This window comes from Scyliorhinus torazame, chromosome 5 (assembly GCF_047496885.1).
Source record: "Scyliorhinus torazame isolate Kashiwa2021f chromosome 5, sScyTor2.1, whole genome shotgun sequence".
Taxonomy (NCBI): domain Eukaryota; kingdom Metazoa; phylum Chordata; class Chondrichthyes; order Carcharhiniformes; family Scyliorhinidae; genus Scyliorhinus; species Scyliorhinus torazame.
The window spans coordinates 170,320,390-170,340,392 of NC_092711.1; the positions used below are offsets into that span (position 1 = coordinate 170,320,390).

Genomic DNA, 20,003 nt, shown 5'->3' on the forward strand with positions numbered 1-20,003 from the left:
AGTTACATTTTTATATTCTTCCTGCCAAAATGGACAATTTCACATTTTCCCACATTATACTCTGTTCGCCAGATCTTTTCCCACTCACATAACCTATCTACATCACTTTGTAGTCTACCTTCTGTCCCCTTCACAATTTAGTTTCCTACATATCTTTGATCATTGGAATATAGGAGCAGTAATTGGCCATTCAGCCCATCGAGTCTGCTCCACCTTTCAATACGATCATGGCTGATCATCCAGTTCAATCCCTTTTCCCCACACTATCCCCATATCCCTTTGTGTTATTGGGATTTAGAAATCTGACAGTCTCTGCTTTAAACACACTCAATGACTGAGCTCCCACAGCCCTCTGGGGTAGAGAATTCCAAAGATTCACAACCCTCTGAATAAAGAAATGTCTCCTCCGAGACCGTTCCTAAATGGCTTCCCCCTTATTTTAAAATTGTGTCCCCTGGTTCTAGACTCTCCAGCAGGGGAAAAATCTCACCTGCACCCACCCTGTCTATTACTTTAAGTATTTTGTAGATTTCAATGCGATCCCCTCTCATTCTTTAAAACTCTAGAGAATACAGGCCCAGTTTCCCCAATCTCTCTTCATGGGACAGTCCTGCCAACCCTGGAACAAGTCTGGTGAACCTTCATTGCCCTCCCTCTGTGGTAATAATACCTTTCCTAAGGTAAGGGGAGTAAAACTGCACACAGTACTCCAGCTGTGGTCTAACCAAGGTTCTATACTATTGAAGCAAGTCTTCACTACTCCTGGACTCAAATCCTCTTGTGATAAAGGCCAACATCCCATCAGCCTTCCTAATAACTTGCTGCACCTGTATGTTAGCCTTCGGTGACTTATTGATGAGGACACCCAGGTCCCTTTGTACATCTGCACTTTCTAATCTCTGACCATTTCAGAAATACTCTGCTCATCGGTTCCTCCTACCAAAGTGATCATCTTACATTTTTCCACATTATCTGTCATGTCCTTGCCCACTCACTAAGTCTGTCCAAATCCTCCTGTAGCCGTTTTACATCTTCCTCACAACACACATTCCCACCCAGCTCTGTGTCATCTGTGAACTTGGAAATATTACATTTAGCCCCCACATCCAAATCATTGTATAAACTGTGAACAGCTGGGGCCCAAGTACTGAACCTTGTGATACCCCACTAGTCACAACCTGCTACGGTGAGAATGACCCATTTATTCCTCCTCTCTGTTTTCTGCCTGTTAGCCAATCCTCAATCCATGCCAGTATATTACCTCCTATCCCATGTGGTTTCATTTTGCTAACTGACCTCTGACTGCACAATGGTTAGCACAGCGCCTCACAACGCCAGACACCGGGGTTCGATTCCAACCTCGGGCAACTGTGTGTGTGGAGTTTGCACGATCTCCCCGTGTGTGAGGATTTCCTCCGGGTGCTCCGGTTTCCTCCCACAGGCCCAAGAAGTGCAGGTTAGGTGGATTGGCCATTCTAAATTGTCCCGAGGTGGGGTTACGGGGATTGGCTGGGGAATTGTGATTAGGTACGGTGCTCTTTCACAGGGTCGGTGCAGACTCGATGGGCCAAATGGCCTCCTGCAGGGATTGTTGATTCTATGAACTCCTGTGGGGTGTTTATCAAAAGCTTTCTGAAAATCCAAGTGAACTACATCCACAGACGCCCCTTTATCAATTCTGATAGTAACATCCTCAAAAACCCCAAATGGTTCATCAAACATTATTTCCTATTCCAAAATCCATGTTTTGTTTTTTTTAATCCACCGACCCTGCGCATCTTTGGGTTGTGGGGACGAAACCCATGCAAACACAGAGAGACTGTGCAAACTCCACACAGACAGTGACCCAGAGCCAGGATCGAACCTGGGACCTCGGCACAGTGAGGCTGCAGGGCTAACCCACTGTGCCACCATGCTGCCCTCTAAATCCATGTTTATTCTTATCCAGGTGTCCATTTATCACATCCTTTATAATAGATTCTGGTATTTTCCCAATACTGATGTCAGGCTAACAGGTCTGCAGTTCACCATTTTCTCTCTCCCTCTCTTCCTGAACAATGGGGTGACATTTGCTACCTTCAATCTGCAGGAACCATTCCAGAATCTATAGAATTGTGGAAGATGATCACAATGTATCCACTATCTTTATATCATCACTTTTGACTGGTTCTGAGACACTTCCGTTTGGATTTCTGGTACAGAGTAAGTATAACCGTGGAATGGAATTTTAGATTGTGTAAAAGGACAAGTTCTATTTTATAAATAAAGGAGGTTTCTGGCATAAAATAGTGTTCGTTAATGTTGCTTCTGAGGCATCACGGCGACACAGTGGTTAGCACTGCTGCCTCACGGCACCGAGGAGCCGGGTTCAATCCCGCCCTGGGTCACTGTCTGTGTGGAGTTTGCACATTCTCCCTGTGTCTGCATGGGTCTCACCCCCACAAACCAAAGATGTGCAAGATAGGTGGATTGGCCACACTAAATTGCTCCTTAATTGGAAAAATTAAAAACAAAATGTTGCTTCTAGTTTGTTTGCTGCAGTAAAACCCATTAAACCGTAAGTCCTGTTGTGTGATCCTTTCAACTGTTGAGTTGGAATTGATTTTTTTTAAAGTTACTGATCTGTACAGAGATCCTAATCCACAAGTTATGACTTCCCATTTGAGCCTCAGGCAGTTTTCTGGCTCACTATTCTTGTGTCAGTGACAGCCAGGAGATGGAGCTGAGGGCTGAATTTAGTTGAGAACAATGGGGCCTGCACCCCAGTTGGGACACTGCCATGGGCATCGTACGAATAGAGAGATGGGAATATGCTGGAGGACTGACTGGGAAATGGACCTCCAACCAATTAGGACACAGAAGGAGGTGACCAGGGCTGGTAGTGACGTCACCCCCGGTATTCAGTGCCCCGGTGTCCAAAGTGGGGAGTCACGGGAACAGAGTAAAGAGAAACCATTTGGGTTCTGAACATTGTGAACATCCTTTTACTCTGCTTGCTATTTATCCTCAAGTAATTTCCTGTTAGTTTTTTTAACCATGTTGTTTCATTAATAAACAATTAATAGTAACAATATTTGATTTAGCTGGATTTTATATGATTAGATTGATGTAGTTCAGGGAAAGTGAGTGAGAGGAGTTGACAGGATCTTTCACAGAAAATGAGTCCTTCTAAGGTGATTGGCAAAGGAATGAGAAGGGTGGAGGAGATTTGATTTTTCTTTTTAAAAATAAATAAATTTAGAGTACCCAATTATTTATTTTCCCAATTAAGGGGTAATTTAGCATGACCAATCCATGTAACCTGCACATCTTTGGGTTGTGGGGGTGAAACCCACGCAGGCATGGGGAGAAAGTGGAAACTCCTCACGGACAGTGACCCAAGGCTGGGATTCGAACCCGGGTCCTCAGCGCCGCAGTCCCAGTGCTAACCACTGCGCCACATGCTGCCCCTATGATTTTTCTTTTGACACACAAAATGGGGTTCAGGAAGTCAATTTTGATTGACTCATTTATTGAGGCTCCTTGAGGGAGTAACAAGGGATGTCAATAAAGGGGAACCTGCAGATGTGGTTTATTTACATTTCCAGAAAGTATTTCCCAAGGTGCCTGATAGAAATCAGATTTTCTGGTCATCTATAGATAAGACAGATAAAAGGTTTAATGAAGAAATCCTGGTTGGAAAAATCCTTCAGAGTAATTAACTAAATCCTGCCTGTGAGGGGGTTCGAAATGAAGACAGAGGATTTAAATCGGAAATTGGATTGACATTTGAGAGAAATGAACTTGCAGGGCTACAGGGATAGAACGGGGCAATGAGACTGACTGGCTGGCTCCAGAGCCAACAGGGAATCAATGGACTGAATGGCCTCCTTCTCTATCCTCATGACTCAAATCTAAAATATATTAACCATGAGCGTGAGAAAAAGCTGAATACTTGGGAATTAATCAGATAAGACTCAATGTTCACATTTTGCAAGTTGTTTGAAAACTGCGAGCGAGTGCAAGGCCAAATAGCAGAAAAGACCCTTTGTGTTATGAAAAACTGGGCTGACATCCCAGTTCCGTTTCGATGGTAACGGCTAGTCAGACAATAGTGATAATTTCTGGTGGGAATGTGTTTTGTTCAGACCATCATGGAAAATTACAGCAAATTGTTTATCTCTTAAATTTGACAGACAGACACATTGGTCGAATTAAGTGAATTATAAATTAGTTAAAACCACTCACAGCTGTAAAAAGGGCAAAACTTTAAAGATAGTAATCTCCTTAAAAAGATCAATTGTCAGGATGAGACCTCATTCCGGAATCATTCTTACCTAATCTCTGAAACCTATTCTCTTGCTTGCTTCTGCTAAATCACCATTTTTCTTTTGTTTAAATCACTCATTTAATAGTGCGTATTATGATTTGAAGAATAACCGAGTTGTATTTTAGAACTCAACCTCTGTATTTGCCAAAGACAATTGATCTGACTAGCTTGTTGCAGGGCTAGTTGGAACTTCTCAAATTTTGTATGGAAAATTGACTTTACCAGTAGACACTAAAGTTGACGAATAAAGTTTCAAATAACTTTACCAATATTGCAGTCTGGAATCTCTGTTTTTTGGGAACTAAGAAGGGATAATGCACATCCAGGGTTCCGAACAGACATAGAGATCCATCAATTGGCGTAGTCCCATCAAAGATCACTGCCTCGTTTCAAATTTCACAAGGATCACAGAGTGAAAGGGGTGTTTGGAAGTGAGAAGGTATTCAGTTTGCATTTCTGTTTGATCCTCCAAAATCATGTCACATTGCCATGAAGATGGTGGTTACTTCGGGCGGGATTCTCCCATTGCCGACACCGAAAACGGGTTCGCTGATCAGCCGGAGAATCCATTTTTGCCAGTGCCGTTTTTCCGATGCTCTGCCCCTCACAAATGGCGGACTCCAGTGCTGCCAGTTGGGGGGCGGGGGGGGGGGGGGGGGGGGGCTTTGGCGGGGGCTGGTCTGCCGGTTGTGTTTTTTAACCATGTTGTTTCATTAATAAACAATTAACAGTAAAAATATTTGATTTTGCTGGGTTTTTCATGATTAGATTGATATAATTCAGGAAAAGTGGGTGAGAGGAGTTGGCAGGCTCTTTAACAGAAAGTGTGTCCCTCTAAGGTGATTGGCAAAGGAACCAGAGGGGTAGAGGAGATTTGATTTTTCTTTTGACACACAAAATGGGGTTCAGGAAGTCAATTTTGATTGACTCATTTATTAAGGCTCCTTGAGGGAGTAACATGGGATGTCAATAAAGGGGAACCTGCAGATGTGGTTTATTTACATTTCTAGAAAGTATTTCCCAAGGTGCCACATCAAAGGTCACTGCACAACATAAGAGCTCATGGTGTAGAGGGCAACATATCAGCAGGGGTAGAGGATTGGTTAGCTCACAGGAAGCAGAGTGGGTATAAATGGGTCATGTTTGGGTTGGTAAGATGTGACAAGTGAAGTATCACAAGGATCAGTGCTGGGCCCTTAACTATTCACAATCTATATTAATGAGTTGGATGCGGTTAAATTTGATGATGACACAAAGAGGGATTGGAAATTAATTTGGCAAGTGGACTTCAGGTGAATGCAAAGGGCATCAAATAGGTTAAGTGAGTGGGAACAAATTAACAGCTGAAGCATAACTTGGGAAAATATTAACGTGTCCACTTTGGCTGGAAGGATTATAAAAAGCAATATTAGTTAAATGGAGAGAGATTACAGAACTCTGAGGCACAGAGGGATCTGGGTGTCCTGGTACAGGAATCACAAGTTAGTTTGTCGTGTTACGACACCCTGGGCTAGTGCGCGGTCAATTCCAGCCCCACGTGCCCCAGAGTCACAGCACAAGTGATTTAACCAATAATTATTATAAAAATACCCGATGTCTTTGGCCCTTGGCTGCCCAATAATCAGGTGGTTGCAAATGTAAATATGATTACTATTTATTTATAAAAAGAACTAAAATAAAATATGCAGCAAACACAACTGGTTAACTATAAGCCAATTCCTAATTCCCACTTTAACCTGCCCCCAGCCTCTACACACACACATAGACAGACAAACACAGAGGGGTGGAAAGGGATAAAATCATAAGTGAAAAAAATTATTTTTTCAGATGGTGGTTTTCAGCACACTTTTCTTCACAGCAAGCTTGCAGATTAAAGTAATTAGTTTACAGCCTGTACTGGTCTTCTCTGTAGATTAATTTGTTCAGGTTCTCTGTAGTTTAGAAATGCAGTACTCACACTTTTATGGAGAGGCACCTCACCTCTGTTCAAACGTTTCTTTCAGTTTGTGGTTTATATTCAGGTCTCCATGGTTTCAGGAATACAGCACCCACAGGCTATCTGGGAAGAGAGATAGCACTCACAGCTGCTTTCTGGAGAGAGAGTTAGTCAGTTCTGCCTCGTGTGCTGCTGGAATCAAACTGAAAGCTTGGGTCTCTGAAAAACATCCCAGTGGGATAGGATCCAATCACCGCCTGTTAGGTGGATTGGCCACGCCAAATTGCCTTTTAATTGGGAAAAAAAGAATTGGGTATTCTAAATTTACTTTTAAAAAGAAAAAAATTAAAATCAGGCAGAGATATGTCTAATGTTTTTATATGGTACATTTAATATAATATTTATGGTTCTGTAATTAAGTACATTTATTATTGTTTCTAGTTGTGTAATAATGTATGCAGTTACATTATATATTTCCAGTCTTCTCTTCCCTCAGAGGGTTATTAGTCTCTGGATTTCTCTTCCAAAGGGACCAGTGGGGTCTGAGGGTCATTGAATATATTCAAGGATGAGTTAGCTAGATTTTTAATTGACAAGGGAGTCAAGGGTTATGGGCAACAAGTCGGAAAATGGAGAGAAAGCTGAGATGAGGAGGAATTTCTTCACTCGAGGATGTGGCGAAGATCTGGAATTCTCTACCCCAGAGGACTGTGGAACCTCAGTCATCAAGTATTTTCAGACTGAGATTGACAGGTTTCTCGATATTGAACATATCGATGGGGGATAGTGTGGGAAAATGGTGCTGAGGTAGATCGGCCAATTAGCTCATTTAATGGTTGAGCAGGTTCTATGGACTGAATGGCTGAATGCAGCTTCTATTTGTTATGATCTGTGTTCTGACAGGAAGTGATGATCATGGATCTGTCAATCAGCCTGAATCAGCACCTTCAGGAGATTTGGGAGGGTTAATATCAGATACAGCAGAGTGAGAATGGAGGGAGGGTGTGTGGGATGGAGATTTACAGCATTTGGGGAAAGAAAGAACGTTCCAGAGAAACTAGAATTGTCTGTTCTGAATTTCTATCCTGTACTGACAGTGATATTTTTTGTAAGTTGTTTTTACAGGATATTAGAAGAGGAGGAGTCACAGACAAAAATTGCAAGCGTCAAGTCTCGATCTGACAGTCACTCGATTCCTTTGGACCTGAATACCATCGGTCTTTGAATCTAGAAGGAGAAATGTTTGCCCGTTCTGTAGGCTTCAAAATATTTTAAACATCAGTGTGACTGGAAAATCACCGAGACACACACACCCGAGTGAGAGTGTTCCAGAGCACTGACTGTGGAAAGAGCTTTAACCAGTTACACAGTCTGAAAGAATATCACGCCATTCACAGCGGGGAGAGACCATATATGTCGGTTCTGTGTTGTCAAGGCTTCAGCTGATTGTCCAACCCGGAGAGACACAGATTCAAAATATGGACAGACCGTGGAAATGTGGAGATTGTGGGAAGGGATACGGAGCCCCATCTGCACTAGAGGCTCATCGGCGCATTCACACTGGGGAGAGGCCATTCTCGTGCTCCCAGTGTGGGAAATCATTCACTCAGTTATCCCACCTGCGGACACACCAGCGATTTCACACTGGGGAGAGGCCATTCTCGTGCTCCCAGTGTGGGAAGGGATTCAGTGATTCCTCCACCCTGCACAGACATCAGGCAGTTCACACTGGGGAGAAGCCGTTCACCTGCTCTCAGTGTGGGAAGGGATTCACTCAGCTATTCCCACTGAAGACACACCAGCGAGTTCACACTGGGGAGAAGCCATTCTCCTGCTCTCAGTGTGGGAAGGGATTCAGTTGTTCATCCAACCTGCAGGCACACCAGAGAGTTCACACTGGGGAGAGGCCATTCAACTGCTCTCAGTGTGGGAAGGGATTTACTCAGTTGTCCAACCTGGAGACACACCTGAGAGTTCATACTGGGGAGAAGCCATTCACCTGCTCTCGGTGTGGGAAGGGATTCAGTGTTTTATCCAGCCTTCAGAGACATCAGCGGGTTCACACTGGGGAGAAGCCGTTCATCTGCTCTCAGTGTGGGAAGGGATTTATTCAATTATCCAACCTGCAGACACACCAGCAAGTTCACACTGGGGAGAGGCTGTTCACCTGTTCTCAATGTGGGAAGGGATTTTGTGTTTCATCACATCTGCTGAGACACCAACAAGTTCACAATTGATTGCTGGGGTTGGATTCTGCTGTTCTTGTTTCTGCTTCAATTGCCTCGAGGACGGCATTTTGTTCATTCTGACAGTTGGTCAGTGTGGATTGTTGGAGGGTTTCTTTCTTCTGGACACTTCAGTTTCACAACTTTGCCTCCAGTGGGTTGATGATATTCAAGACTTGTGAATACCTGGGTTTAAATTGCACAATAAAAGAATCACAGAGTGAAAGGGCTTTTGGAAGTTAAAAGATATATAGTTCCCATTTCTGTTTGTTATCCCCTAAATCATGCCATGTTGCCATGAAGATGGGCTGTGGTGGTTACGTGGCTCTTTTGTTTAATGTATCTAGGTGCTTCTCACAGAAGAAAACTTGCAGGGTATGAGGGGCAAGTTGTCTGAGGTGGACGGGGAAACTGATGGGCGACAGGGAATAGATAATAGTTAAGGAATTATTACATATTCAAGGGCCAGTTAGCTCAGTTGGCTGGATGGCTGGTTTGTGATGCGGAGCGACTCCAACAACATGGATTCAACTCCCATATCGACGGAGGTTATCCATGAACCTTGCCCCTCATCTGAGGTGTGGTGACCTTCAGGTTAAATCACCACCAGTCAGCTCTCTCTCTCTCAAAGGGGAGAGCAGCCTACGGTCCTCTGGGCCACTGATGACATTCATTTATTTTTAAAAATAAATTTAGAGCACCCAATTTGTTTTTTCAATTTAAGGGGCAATTTGGCGTGGCCAATTGACCTCCTGGATATCTTTTTGGGTTGTGGGGGTGAGACCCAGGCAGACACTGGGAGAATGTTCAAAGGTGACTTTCATTTCACATGAATGCAACAAATAAAGATTCTTTGTTTTAAATAATATTTTATTGAGGTCTTTGAAAATGTTTATAACAGTAATATAAACAATGACATCAACATGGTAAAATAAATATTTCCCCCATCCCAACCCAATCTTCACACACCTCAACGATACAACAACAACCCTTGGAATATTGCATCTGCTGACATTTTCATTTTCTCCCCAAAAGTCGACGAACGGCTGCCACCCCCGGGTGAATCCTAACATTGACCCTCTTAAGGCGAACTTTATTTTCTCGAGACTGAGAAACCCAGCCATGTCACTAACCCAGCTCTCTACACTCAGGGGCTTTGAGTCTCTCCACATTAACAAGATCCGTCTCCGGGCTACCGGGGAGGCAAAGGCCAAGATGTCAGCCTCTTTCGCCCCTGAACAAAGAACAAAGAAATGTACAGCACAGGAACAGGCCCTTCGGCCCTCCAAGCCCGTGCCGACCATGCTGCCCGACTAAACTACAATCTTCTACACTTCCTGGGTCCGTATCCCTCTATTCCCATCCTATTCATGTATTTGTCAAGATGCCCTTTAAATGTTTCTATCGTCCCTGCTTCCACCACCTCCTCCGGTAGCGAGTTCCAGGCACCCACTACCCTGGTCTCCCGGATCTTCCGACACTCCAAAGATCGCTAACTCCGGACTCGACACCACCCGTGTTTACCGATTCTCAACCCCGAAGAACTTACTCATCCTAGCCACGGTCATGTGTGCCCAGTGGACTACCTTAAATTGTATCAGACTAAGCCTGGCGCATGATGAGGAGGTATTAACCCTGCTTAGGGCATCTGCCCATAGACCCACCTCTATCTCTCCTCCTAGCTCGTCCTCCCACTTGCCCTTAAGCTCCTCCACCTGAGTTTCCTCCGCCTTCGAAAGCTCCTGGTAAATATCCGATAACTTTCCCTCTCCCACCCAGGGACTGGAGACTACTCTATCCTGTAACAGGTTTGCAAGGGCCAAGCCCCTGACTGTTGCCCTCTCTGAATCACCGTCTTTCTAATCCTTGCCACCCTATCTGCCCACACAAAACCAACCTATTCACCCCCATAAATAACGATTTAGGCTAAAAGACCGGTCGGCACTGAAATAAAAATAAAAACCACAGCACACTGCTCATCTTAACCAGCTGCACCCGGGTAGTGCCTTCTGTGCTTCTAAGATCAATTTTACTAAGTCCAAGGCCATGCCGATGGGGAGGGTTTGAGGGGTAAGATCCCTCCTCTTGCTAACTTCCCCTTCAGATGCTCCCGCCTTGGGATTTAAATATCTGGGAATGTCAATGACCGCCCTCTTTCAGACAGCTATATGCGGCCAACTTTCCATAGCTGATGGTGACTATTAGGTGGGACCTTGCCCTGTGGTCGGCTCTTCTGATTTCATGGTGAGGGAGGATTGCCTTCATTAAAATGAATGTGTTGCCCAGACTTTTGTACCCTCTGCAGATGCTGCCTGTACTGCTGTCGACTAGAGTTGTTAAGGAAATTAATGGAATGATTAGTACAGTTATCTGGAACAAAAAGAAACCTCGCCAAGTTTGTTAAGCTCCAATCACCAGGAGCTAAGGGAGGGTTGGGTCTCCGGAATATCGGGCTATATCAATTGGCCTCTCATCTAAGGTTCAGAAGAGATTGGGTGAGGATGGACCCAACATCCCTCTGGCTCGATATAGAAGCAGACCAGTCACTTCTCCCTCTATCCAAAACTGGCATAGGCTGATTACAGAATGCACCCCCATGGAATTTTTAATGTCTATAGTTCATTCAAAGTCTGATATATTTGGTAAATTATGCAACCCCTCTCTCAGATATCTCGGTTCCAATTTGACTGACTTGCTCCTCCAGGGCTTTCAATCAGTGAATTAAATTCAACTTAGGCCGGGAGTAGGGCACAGTAAGGCACAGTGGTTAGCACTGCTGCCGCACAGAGCCAGGGACCCAGGTTAGATTCCTTGAGTGGCTATCTGTGTGGAGTTTGCACGTTCTCCGTGTCTGCTCCGGTTTCCTCCTACAGTCCAAAGATGTGCAGGTTCAGTGGATTCATCATGCTAAATTGCCCCTTCGTGTCCAAAGGTGTTAGGTAAGGTGGGCTGACCATGATCAATGCACAAGGTTACGGGGATAGGGTGGGAAGTTTGCCTCAGTGAGTGCTTTTTCTGAGGGTCAGTGCAGACTTGAAAGAGCGAATGGCCTCCTTGTGCACTGTAGAGATTCTATGTCATCTATTTTATGATATTCATTTCAATTCAACTATGCTGTTAGTCCATTTGTAATATTTTGGGGTGTGCATTGTTCTCCTTCCATTTTTATATAACCTTACCCTCTTTCTCCACTTACTATGCTAACCTGTTAACTGGTTGTTCAATAGATCAGGCAGTTCATCTCGAGGCTCTGGTCGCTCAAATATCCTGCCACAAATTAATTCTGCAATGTGTTGCTTGTATTTATGCTGGCCGTATCAGTTGTTCTGCACTGTACCCATTTTCCACAAATTTTCTATTATTCTGTTTCATTCATTGTTTAAAAATTGGTTAAAAAACATAACAAAAGAAATATTAAAAATATTAACTCATCCATGAATACATTCAGCGAATCCCAGACTCCACTGGTCCATTTGAAAGAGAAATCCAGAGACTACCAACACTCTGAGGGAAGAGATGACTGGAATTATATAACGTAGCTACAGTACAATAGTACACTACTGAAATAATAATAAATATACTTCATTATAGAACCATAAACAATATATCTAATATGTACCATATAACAACACTGGACATATCTCTGTCAGATATTAATTTACTGACCCCTTAAATGTCATCATCTCCTGGGGAAACCAGCCCTTTAATTGTGAACTTTAGGAAATACACCATTTTTTTAGCCAAATAAATAAATGTGTCAAGCTGAGGGAGCAAAGGATGTCAATGTCTTTGAGAGAGAGAGACCTGGGCCAAGCTATCCAGAGTCTGCACCCTCCCTGGATTCACTTCCTTTCCCTTCAGTTGCTGCAAGTGACCAATTGAAGGTCAGAATGAGAAAAGAAATGGAAAGGGGAGAAAAGAAAGTGTTTTACTCCCAGATGTTGGAGACAGGAGGAGGTTTAATTCAACTTCAGCTTTGTGACATCATAAAGTACCCTGACTAAATCAGCCAATAGGAATTACTCTATCCGCGGTGTCGTCACCGGGTTCAAGTGCGCGAACGCAGGAGCCCCGCCCCCACCCGTTCAACCCCCTCCCTCCTCAAGAGAAATTTTCCAGGCTCCAGCCAGAGCGAGAAGCCGCTCGGTGACCTCAACCCTGCCTGAGACTGCGCATGTCTAAGGGAGAGTGGGAGCTGCGGATGTGCAGGGGAGCTCACCTCCTGACCTTCCTGCTGAGGCATTGGCCAATGGGAACAGTTACGCGACCGGAAGGACTCGTGTCCTTCAGCCAATCAGAGTGCGGGGTTGGTGTGACTGAGCTTCACTCCGGCGGAAACTTCCTCCTGGGCCTTCATCAAACAAACCTCCAGACGCCGCTGGTTCTCCAGCATTCTGCACCTTTCATCAGCAGTGGCAGAAATGATCACCCCCGCCCCCGGCATGAGCTTTACACGTCTGGAGGGGGAAATACCAGGGGCCGAGTTAACGGAAGAACTCACACTCTTCCGTAAAATGTGCAGTGAATGAAGTATCTCTGATCAGGGAGGCATCAAACCTCCACTTTTTCGACCTGGGGTGAACCCTCGAGCAGAACCTCCAGAAAAGCGGGGCGGGGGGCGGGGGGGGGGGGGGGGGGGCGCATTTAAGATGTTCCCTGTGGTGCAAGCGGACACCAGGTCGTCCTCGGCACGAAGAAGTCGGCGATTCTAGTCTGACATTGCTGTGGGACTGGAAAGAAGGTAAAATCTCCACCCCTCGGGTGCAAAGTTCCCCAAATATCCACATAATCCACCTCTTCACAAGCCGAGACCAACGCCCGAGCCTGGTAACCGGGAGCTTATCCACCAGAGGATATAAGTGGCCGTTGAAGTCATCAACCACAAAAGACTTAGTCAAAGCTAACTGCAAAATCCACAAAACCCTTCACAATGAACTCTGGGGAGTCATTCGGGGATCCATAAACATTCATTATTGAAACAACATCTCCATGCACCAACCCTCTGATGATCACATATCTACCTCCTTTATCCTTGGTGCAGGTTTCAACCTCAAAAGGGATATTTTTATTAATAAGGATTGCCACACCTCTGCTACTTGATGACAAAGAGGCAAAAAAAAAAATCCTCCCCACCCAATCCGGCCTCAATTTAAGGTGTTCCTCATCATAGAATCCCTTTCAGAAGGATGCCTTTCAGCCCATCGATTCCACACCTGCCTTTGAAAGAGCACCCTACCGAGGCCCATGCCTCCACCCTATCACTGTCACCCAGTAACCCTACCTAACCCATTTGAACTTGAACGGGCTTTTTTGCATGTCCAATCCACCTAACTTGCACATCTTTGCCCTGTAGGAGGAAACTGGAGAACCCAGAGAAAATCCACACAGACACAAGGAGAAGGTGCAAACCAGGCAGTCACTCGAGGCCCAAATTCAACTTATATCTCTGGCGCTGGAAGGCATCTGCGCTAACCACTGTGCCACCTTGCCACAACAAATGAGTTTAAGCTAGATGAGTTTCCTGCAATAAAGCTATGTCGATTTTCTCCTTACGAAAGGAGAGGATCTTATTCCTTCTGATAGGGTGATGGATGCCCTGTACATTGCCTGAGAAAATTTGCAGATTAACTGCCACCATTAGTTAGGCGACAGAGAGAACAGGGACAGATTTTCACGCCACAATCGGGCGGGCGTCATTAACCCCCTCCTCCAACTCACTTTACACCACAGACACCAAGGTATCCCCAAACTGCTCCTTTCACAGACAAAAAGCTCCTTTCAGCTCCATTCACTGTACCAGAGTAGGGTAAAGTCAACAACACATAAACCAACCCATAATAACAAAAATACAAAAGAATCACGACCACAATAGATCGAAGGGAACTTTTCTCAATAAGACTGAGGACCCGGAGGGTTATCCCCACGGCCAGACTGTTGTTACCCTCAGGATACCTTCTCTAAACTGAGGAGAGGAAAAGAAGGGCCAACAAGGGAATGGAGATCGAATGTCCCTCCTACATTTTAGACCCACCCGTGAAGACCTGCATCCACCACCACCCACCCTTCGGCAATGGCACCACTCGGTTCTGCCATGATTAACACTCGGATAATAGAAGAAAGACTACAGATATTAAGCACACGGCACATCTACCATAACTGAGATAAAATAATACGAGTCCCTGGAATACTGAAGGAGAAGAAGACATTCAATTGGCGCTCACAGAATAACAACTCCCTTTAACAGGATTAAAGATAACAATATCAGGCAACAACACCATGATAGCGAAAGAGTCTGGATTAGAGCCTGAGTTAGTCTGAGCTGCAAACCATCCCTCCAAATCCTTGCCCTTCAAAGATTTAGTGAAGACCAATGCATTAGTTGGATTATCGAAAGACTTGACGGAGTTGTCGGATACAATTTTCAGGGTCGTTGGGTAAAGACCATAAGACATAAGAGTGGAAGTAAGGCCATTCGGCCCATCGAGTCCACTCCACCATTCAATCATGGCTGATTTCAACTCCATTTACCCGCTCTCTCTCCATAGCCCTTAATTCCTCGAGAAATCAAGAATTTATCAACTTCTGTCTTAAAGCCACTCAACGTCCCGGCCTCCACCGCCCTCTGTGGCAATGAATTCCACATACCCACACTCTCTGGCTGAAGAAATTTCTCCTCATCTCTGTTCTAAAGTGACTCCCTTTTATTCTCAGGCTGTGCCCCCGGGTCCTAGTCTCCCCTGCTAATGGAAACAACTTCCCTACATCCACCCTATCTAAGCCATTCATTATCTTGTAAGTTTCTATTAGATCTCCCCTCAACCTCCTAAACTCCAATGAATATAATCCCAGGATCCTCAGACGTTCATCGTATGTTAGGCCTACCATTCCTGGGATCATCCGTGTGAATCTCCGCTGGACCCGCTCCAGTGCCAGTATGTCCTTCCTGAGGTGTGGGGCCCAAAATTGCTCACAGTATTCTAAATGGGGCCTAACTAATGCTTTATAAAGCTTCAGAAGTACATCCCTGCTTTTATATTCCAAGCCTCTTGAGATGAATGACAACATTGCATTTGCTTTCTTAATTACGGACTCAACCTGCAAGTTTACCTTTAGAGAATCCTGGACTCGGACTCCCAAGTCCCTTTGCACTTCAGCATTATGAATTTTGTCACCGTTTAGAAAATAGTCCACGCCTCTATTCTTTTTTCCAAAATGCAAGACCTCGCACTTGCCCACGTTGAATTTCATCAGCCATTTCTTGGACCACTCTCCTAAACTGTCTAAATCTTTCTGCAGCCTCCCCACCTCCTACATACTACCTGCCTCTCCACCTATCTTCGTATCATCAGCAAACTGAGCCAGAATGCCCTCAGTCCCGTTATCGAGATCGTTAATATATAAAGAGAACAGCTGTGGTCCCAACACTGAACCCTGCGGGACACCACTCGTCACCGGTTGCCATTCCGAAAAAGAACCTTTTATCCCAACTCTCTGCCTTCTGCCTGACAGCCAATCGTCAATCCATGTTAGTACCTTGCCTCGAATACCATGGGCCCTTACTTTACTCAGCAGTCTCCCGTGAGGCACCTTATCAAAGGCCTTTTGGAAGTCAAGATAGATAACATCCATTGGCTCTCCTTGGTCTAACCTATTTGTTATCTCTTCAAAGAACTCTAACAGGTTTGTCAGGCACGACCTCCCCTTACTAAATCCATGCTGACTTGTCCGAATCCGACCCTGCACTTCCAAGAATTTAGAAATCTCATCCTTAACATTGGATTCTAGAATCTTGCCAACAACCGAGGTCAGGCTAATTGGCCTATAATTTTCCATCTTTTTCCTTGTTCCCTTCTTGAACAGGGGGGTTACAACAGCGATTTTCCAATCCTCTGGTACTTTCCCTGACTCCAGTGACTGTTGAAACATCATCACCAACGCCTCCACTATTTCTTCAGCTATCTCCTTTAGAACTCTAGGATGTAGCCCATCTGGGCCCGGAGATTTGTCAATTTTTAGACCTCTTAGACATAAAGCGACATAATTCACTCCGGAGCCTTGAGTTCCCTTCAAACTTCATCGAAGCCTCGATGCTTCGTTTGTGTGTCTGCCGAAAAGTCCTGGAAGAAGGAAATCCTCACTCCCTCATGGAGCCAGGTCCCACCTCACCTTACCTGTCGCCAGGTTCTTCTGGTGATCTTTCAAGTTTTGGAAGTGAATGGTTACAGGCCTGGGATGAAAACTATCCCTCAGCCTCAAAGACATGATCCGGGGCCCTTTCTAATTTGAAACACCCAGGCTTCACATCCAGCTTGAGAAAACGTGGCAGCCGGTCCTCGAAGAACCTAGCGGGAGCCTTACCCTCTACCCCTTCTGGCAGGCCGACGACTCGGATGTTCTTTCTCTGAACCTCGGTTCTGCAGGAGTCCACCACACCACTCAGCCGGTTTTCCAAGGATTAAATTTTTGCCTCCGCGGAGGAGGCATCTTGCTCAACATTCAGGATTCTCTCCTCGGGATCGTCGGCCCTTGGTGTTTTACAGCTCGGCTCATGAGCTCACAGATATTGAGTCAGCACACTCAGCCTCTGGTCAATAACACGGATAATGTCGCTGACATAGGTCGGCCAATCATCCCACAGAATAGACAAGCAGGCTCGATGGGCCGAATGGCCAACTGCAGCTCGTATTTGTTATGATCTCTGTGCCCAGGACAGGAAGCAGTGAGCATGGATCTGTCAATCAACCTGAATCAGCACCTTCAGGAGAATTGGGAGGGTGGATATTAGATACAGCAGAGTGAGAATGGAGGGAGAGTGTGTGGGATGGAGATTTACAGCTTTGGGGAATGAGAGAGGAAAGAATGTTCTCTAGGAACTAGAATTGTCTGTTCTGAGTTTCTATCCTGCACTGACAGTGATGTCTTTTGTAAATTGTTTTTATAGGATATTAGAAGAGGAATTACAGACAGAAATCCCAACCGTCACCTCTCAATCTGACTGAGTCTCTCAATTCCTTGGAACTGAACATCACCAGACTTTGAATCCAGAAGGAAAAATGTTTGGCTTTTCTGTCGGCTTCAAAAGATTTTAACCATCAGTGTGACTGGAAAAGCACCGAGACACACACACCCGAGTGAGAGTGTTCCAGAGCACTGACTGTGGAAAGAGCTTTAACCAGTTACACAGCCTGAAAAAACATCACACCATTCACAGCGGGGAGAGACCGTACACGTGTTCTCTGTGTGGACGAGGCTTCAACTGATCGTCAAACCTGGAGAAACACGAGGACACCCGCACCATGAAGAAACCTTGGAAATGCGGGGACTGTGGGAAGGGATTCAAGGCTCCATCTGCACTGGAAACTCATCGACGTATTCACACTGGGGAGAAGCCATTCACCTGCCCTCAGTGTGAGAAGGGATTCACTCAATTATCCGCCCTGCGAAGACATCGACGCATTCACACTGGGGAGAGGCCGTTCACCTGCTCTCAGTGTGAGAAGGGATTGACTACTTTATCGAGCCTTTGGAGACACCAACGAGTTCACACTGGGGAGAGGCCGTTCACCTGCTCTCAGTGTGAGAAGGGATTCACAGAGTTATCGAAACTACGGATACATCAGCGACTTCACACTGGGGAGAGGCTGTTCATCTGCTCTCAGTGTGAGAAAGACTTCACTGAGTTATCGAAACTGCGTATACACCAGCGGGTTCACACTGGGGAGAGGCCATTCACCTGCTCGCAGTGTGGGAAGAGATTCACTCAGTTATCCAGCCTGCGGAAACACCAGCGAGCTCACACTGGGGAGAAGCCATTCACCTGTTCTCAGTGTGAGAAGGGATTCACTCGGTTATCCACCCTGCGGATACATCAGCGAGTTCACACTGGGGAGAGGCCGTTCACCTGCTCTCAATGTGAGAAGGAATTCACTCAGTTATCCAACCTGCAGAGACACCAGCGAGTTCACACTGGGGAGAGGGCATTCAATTGCTCTCAGTGTGTGAAGAGATTCACTACTTCATCAAGCCTGAGGATACACCAGCTTGTTCACACTGAGGAGAGGCCGTTCACCTGCTCTCAGTGTGGGAAGGGATTCGCTCAGTTATCCCACCTGCAGACACACCAGCAAGTTCACACAGGGGAGAAGGAGTTAACCTGCTCTTCGTGAGAGAAGGGATTCAGATATCCATACACCCTGCAGGAACACTAGCGAGTTCACACCTGGAAGAGGCCATTCACCTGCTCTGAGCAGGGGAGACATTCAATGATCTGTCCCAACTACAGAGACACTAGCGAGTTAATTCTGGGGAGAGACCATTTATCTGCTGTCAATGTGGGAGGGGTTTTGTGATTCATCACACCTGTTGTGACTCCAACAAGTTCACAATAAATTACAGATGTTGGTTCCATTGTTATTGTTTCTGCTCTCACTGACATCCAGGACTGCATTTTGTTCATTCTGACATCTGGTGAATGGTGATGATTGGAGGGTTTCTTTCTGCTGGACTGGCCGGTCTAACACGTCTGCCTCCGGTGGGCTGACCATTTTTGACGCTAGTTGCTATTATCTGGTTCCAAGTTTGACGAGGAGCACAGAATGAAAAGGTGTTTGCACGTTGGAAGATATTTAGTCCCCAAAGCAGCCATGTTGCCATGAAGATGGGCTGTGGTGGTTACAGGGTTCTTTTGTCTAATTTATCTGGATGTTTCTCGCAGAAGGAAACTGTCATGGTATGAGGAGCAAGTTGTCTGTGGTAGATTGGGAAATTACAATAAACATATCACTGAAAGTGGCAACGCAGGTGGATAAGGAGCTAAGAAGGCAGACGGCATGCTTGTCTTCATTGGTCGGGGCATTGAGTATAAAAATTGGCAAGTCATGCTGCAGCTGTACAGAACCATAGTTAGGCCACACGTGGAATATTGCCGACAATTCTGGTCACCAAAAGGATGTGGAGGCTTTGGAGAGAGTACAGAGGAGGTTTACCAGGATGTTTACTGGCCTGGAGGGTATTAGTTATGAGGAGAGGTTGGATAAACTCGGATTGTTTTCACTCCAGCAACAGAGGTTGAGGGAAGACCTGATAAAAGTTGACAAAGTTATGAGTGGCACGGACAGAGTGGATAGTCAGAAGCTTTTTCCCAGGTTGGAAAAGTCAATTACCAGGTGACAGAGGTTTAAGGTGCGAGGGGCAAAGTTTAGAAGAGATGTGCGAGGGAAGATTTTTACACAGAGGGTGGTGAGTGCCTGGAACTCGCTGCGGGAGGAGGTGGTGGAAGCAGGTACGATAGTGACGTTTAAATGGCATCTTGACAAATACATGAATAGGATGGGAATAGATGGATACAGACCCTGGAAGCACAGAAGGTTTTAGTTTAGACAGACATAATGATCCGAGCAGGCTTGGTGGGCCGAAGGGCCTGTTCCTGTGCTGTACTGTCCATTGGTCTTTGCTGTTCTTTGTATGACGATAGACAGGCAACCACTCGCATTTTATTCACATAAAATATAGATTCCTTTCAGAAGCAAAATTT

The 20,003-nt window shown here is 45.4% G+C and overlaps 1 protein-coding gene across 1 annotated transcript in view; it reads left to right on the forward strand.

The window, feature by feature from the left end:
* The window catches only part of LOC140418035 (uncharacterized), an 87,326-nt gene extending 68,447 nt beyond the window's left edge, over positions 1-18,879 (forward strand). Inside the window, exons 3-4 of the mRNA XM_072501464.1 lie at positions 7,608-8,476; positions 17,731-18,879. Coding sequence (XP_072357565.1) covers positions 7,608-8,476; positions 17,731-18,636 — 1,775 coding nt within the window. The 3' untranslated portion in view covers positions 18,637-18,879. The remainder of the gene's footprint in view (positions 1-7,607; positions 8,477-17,730) is intronic.
* Positions 18,880-20,003: the final 1,124 nt, after the last annotated feature.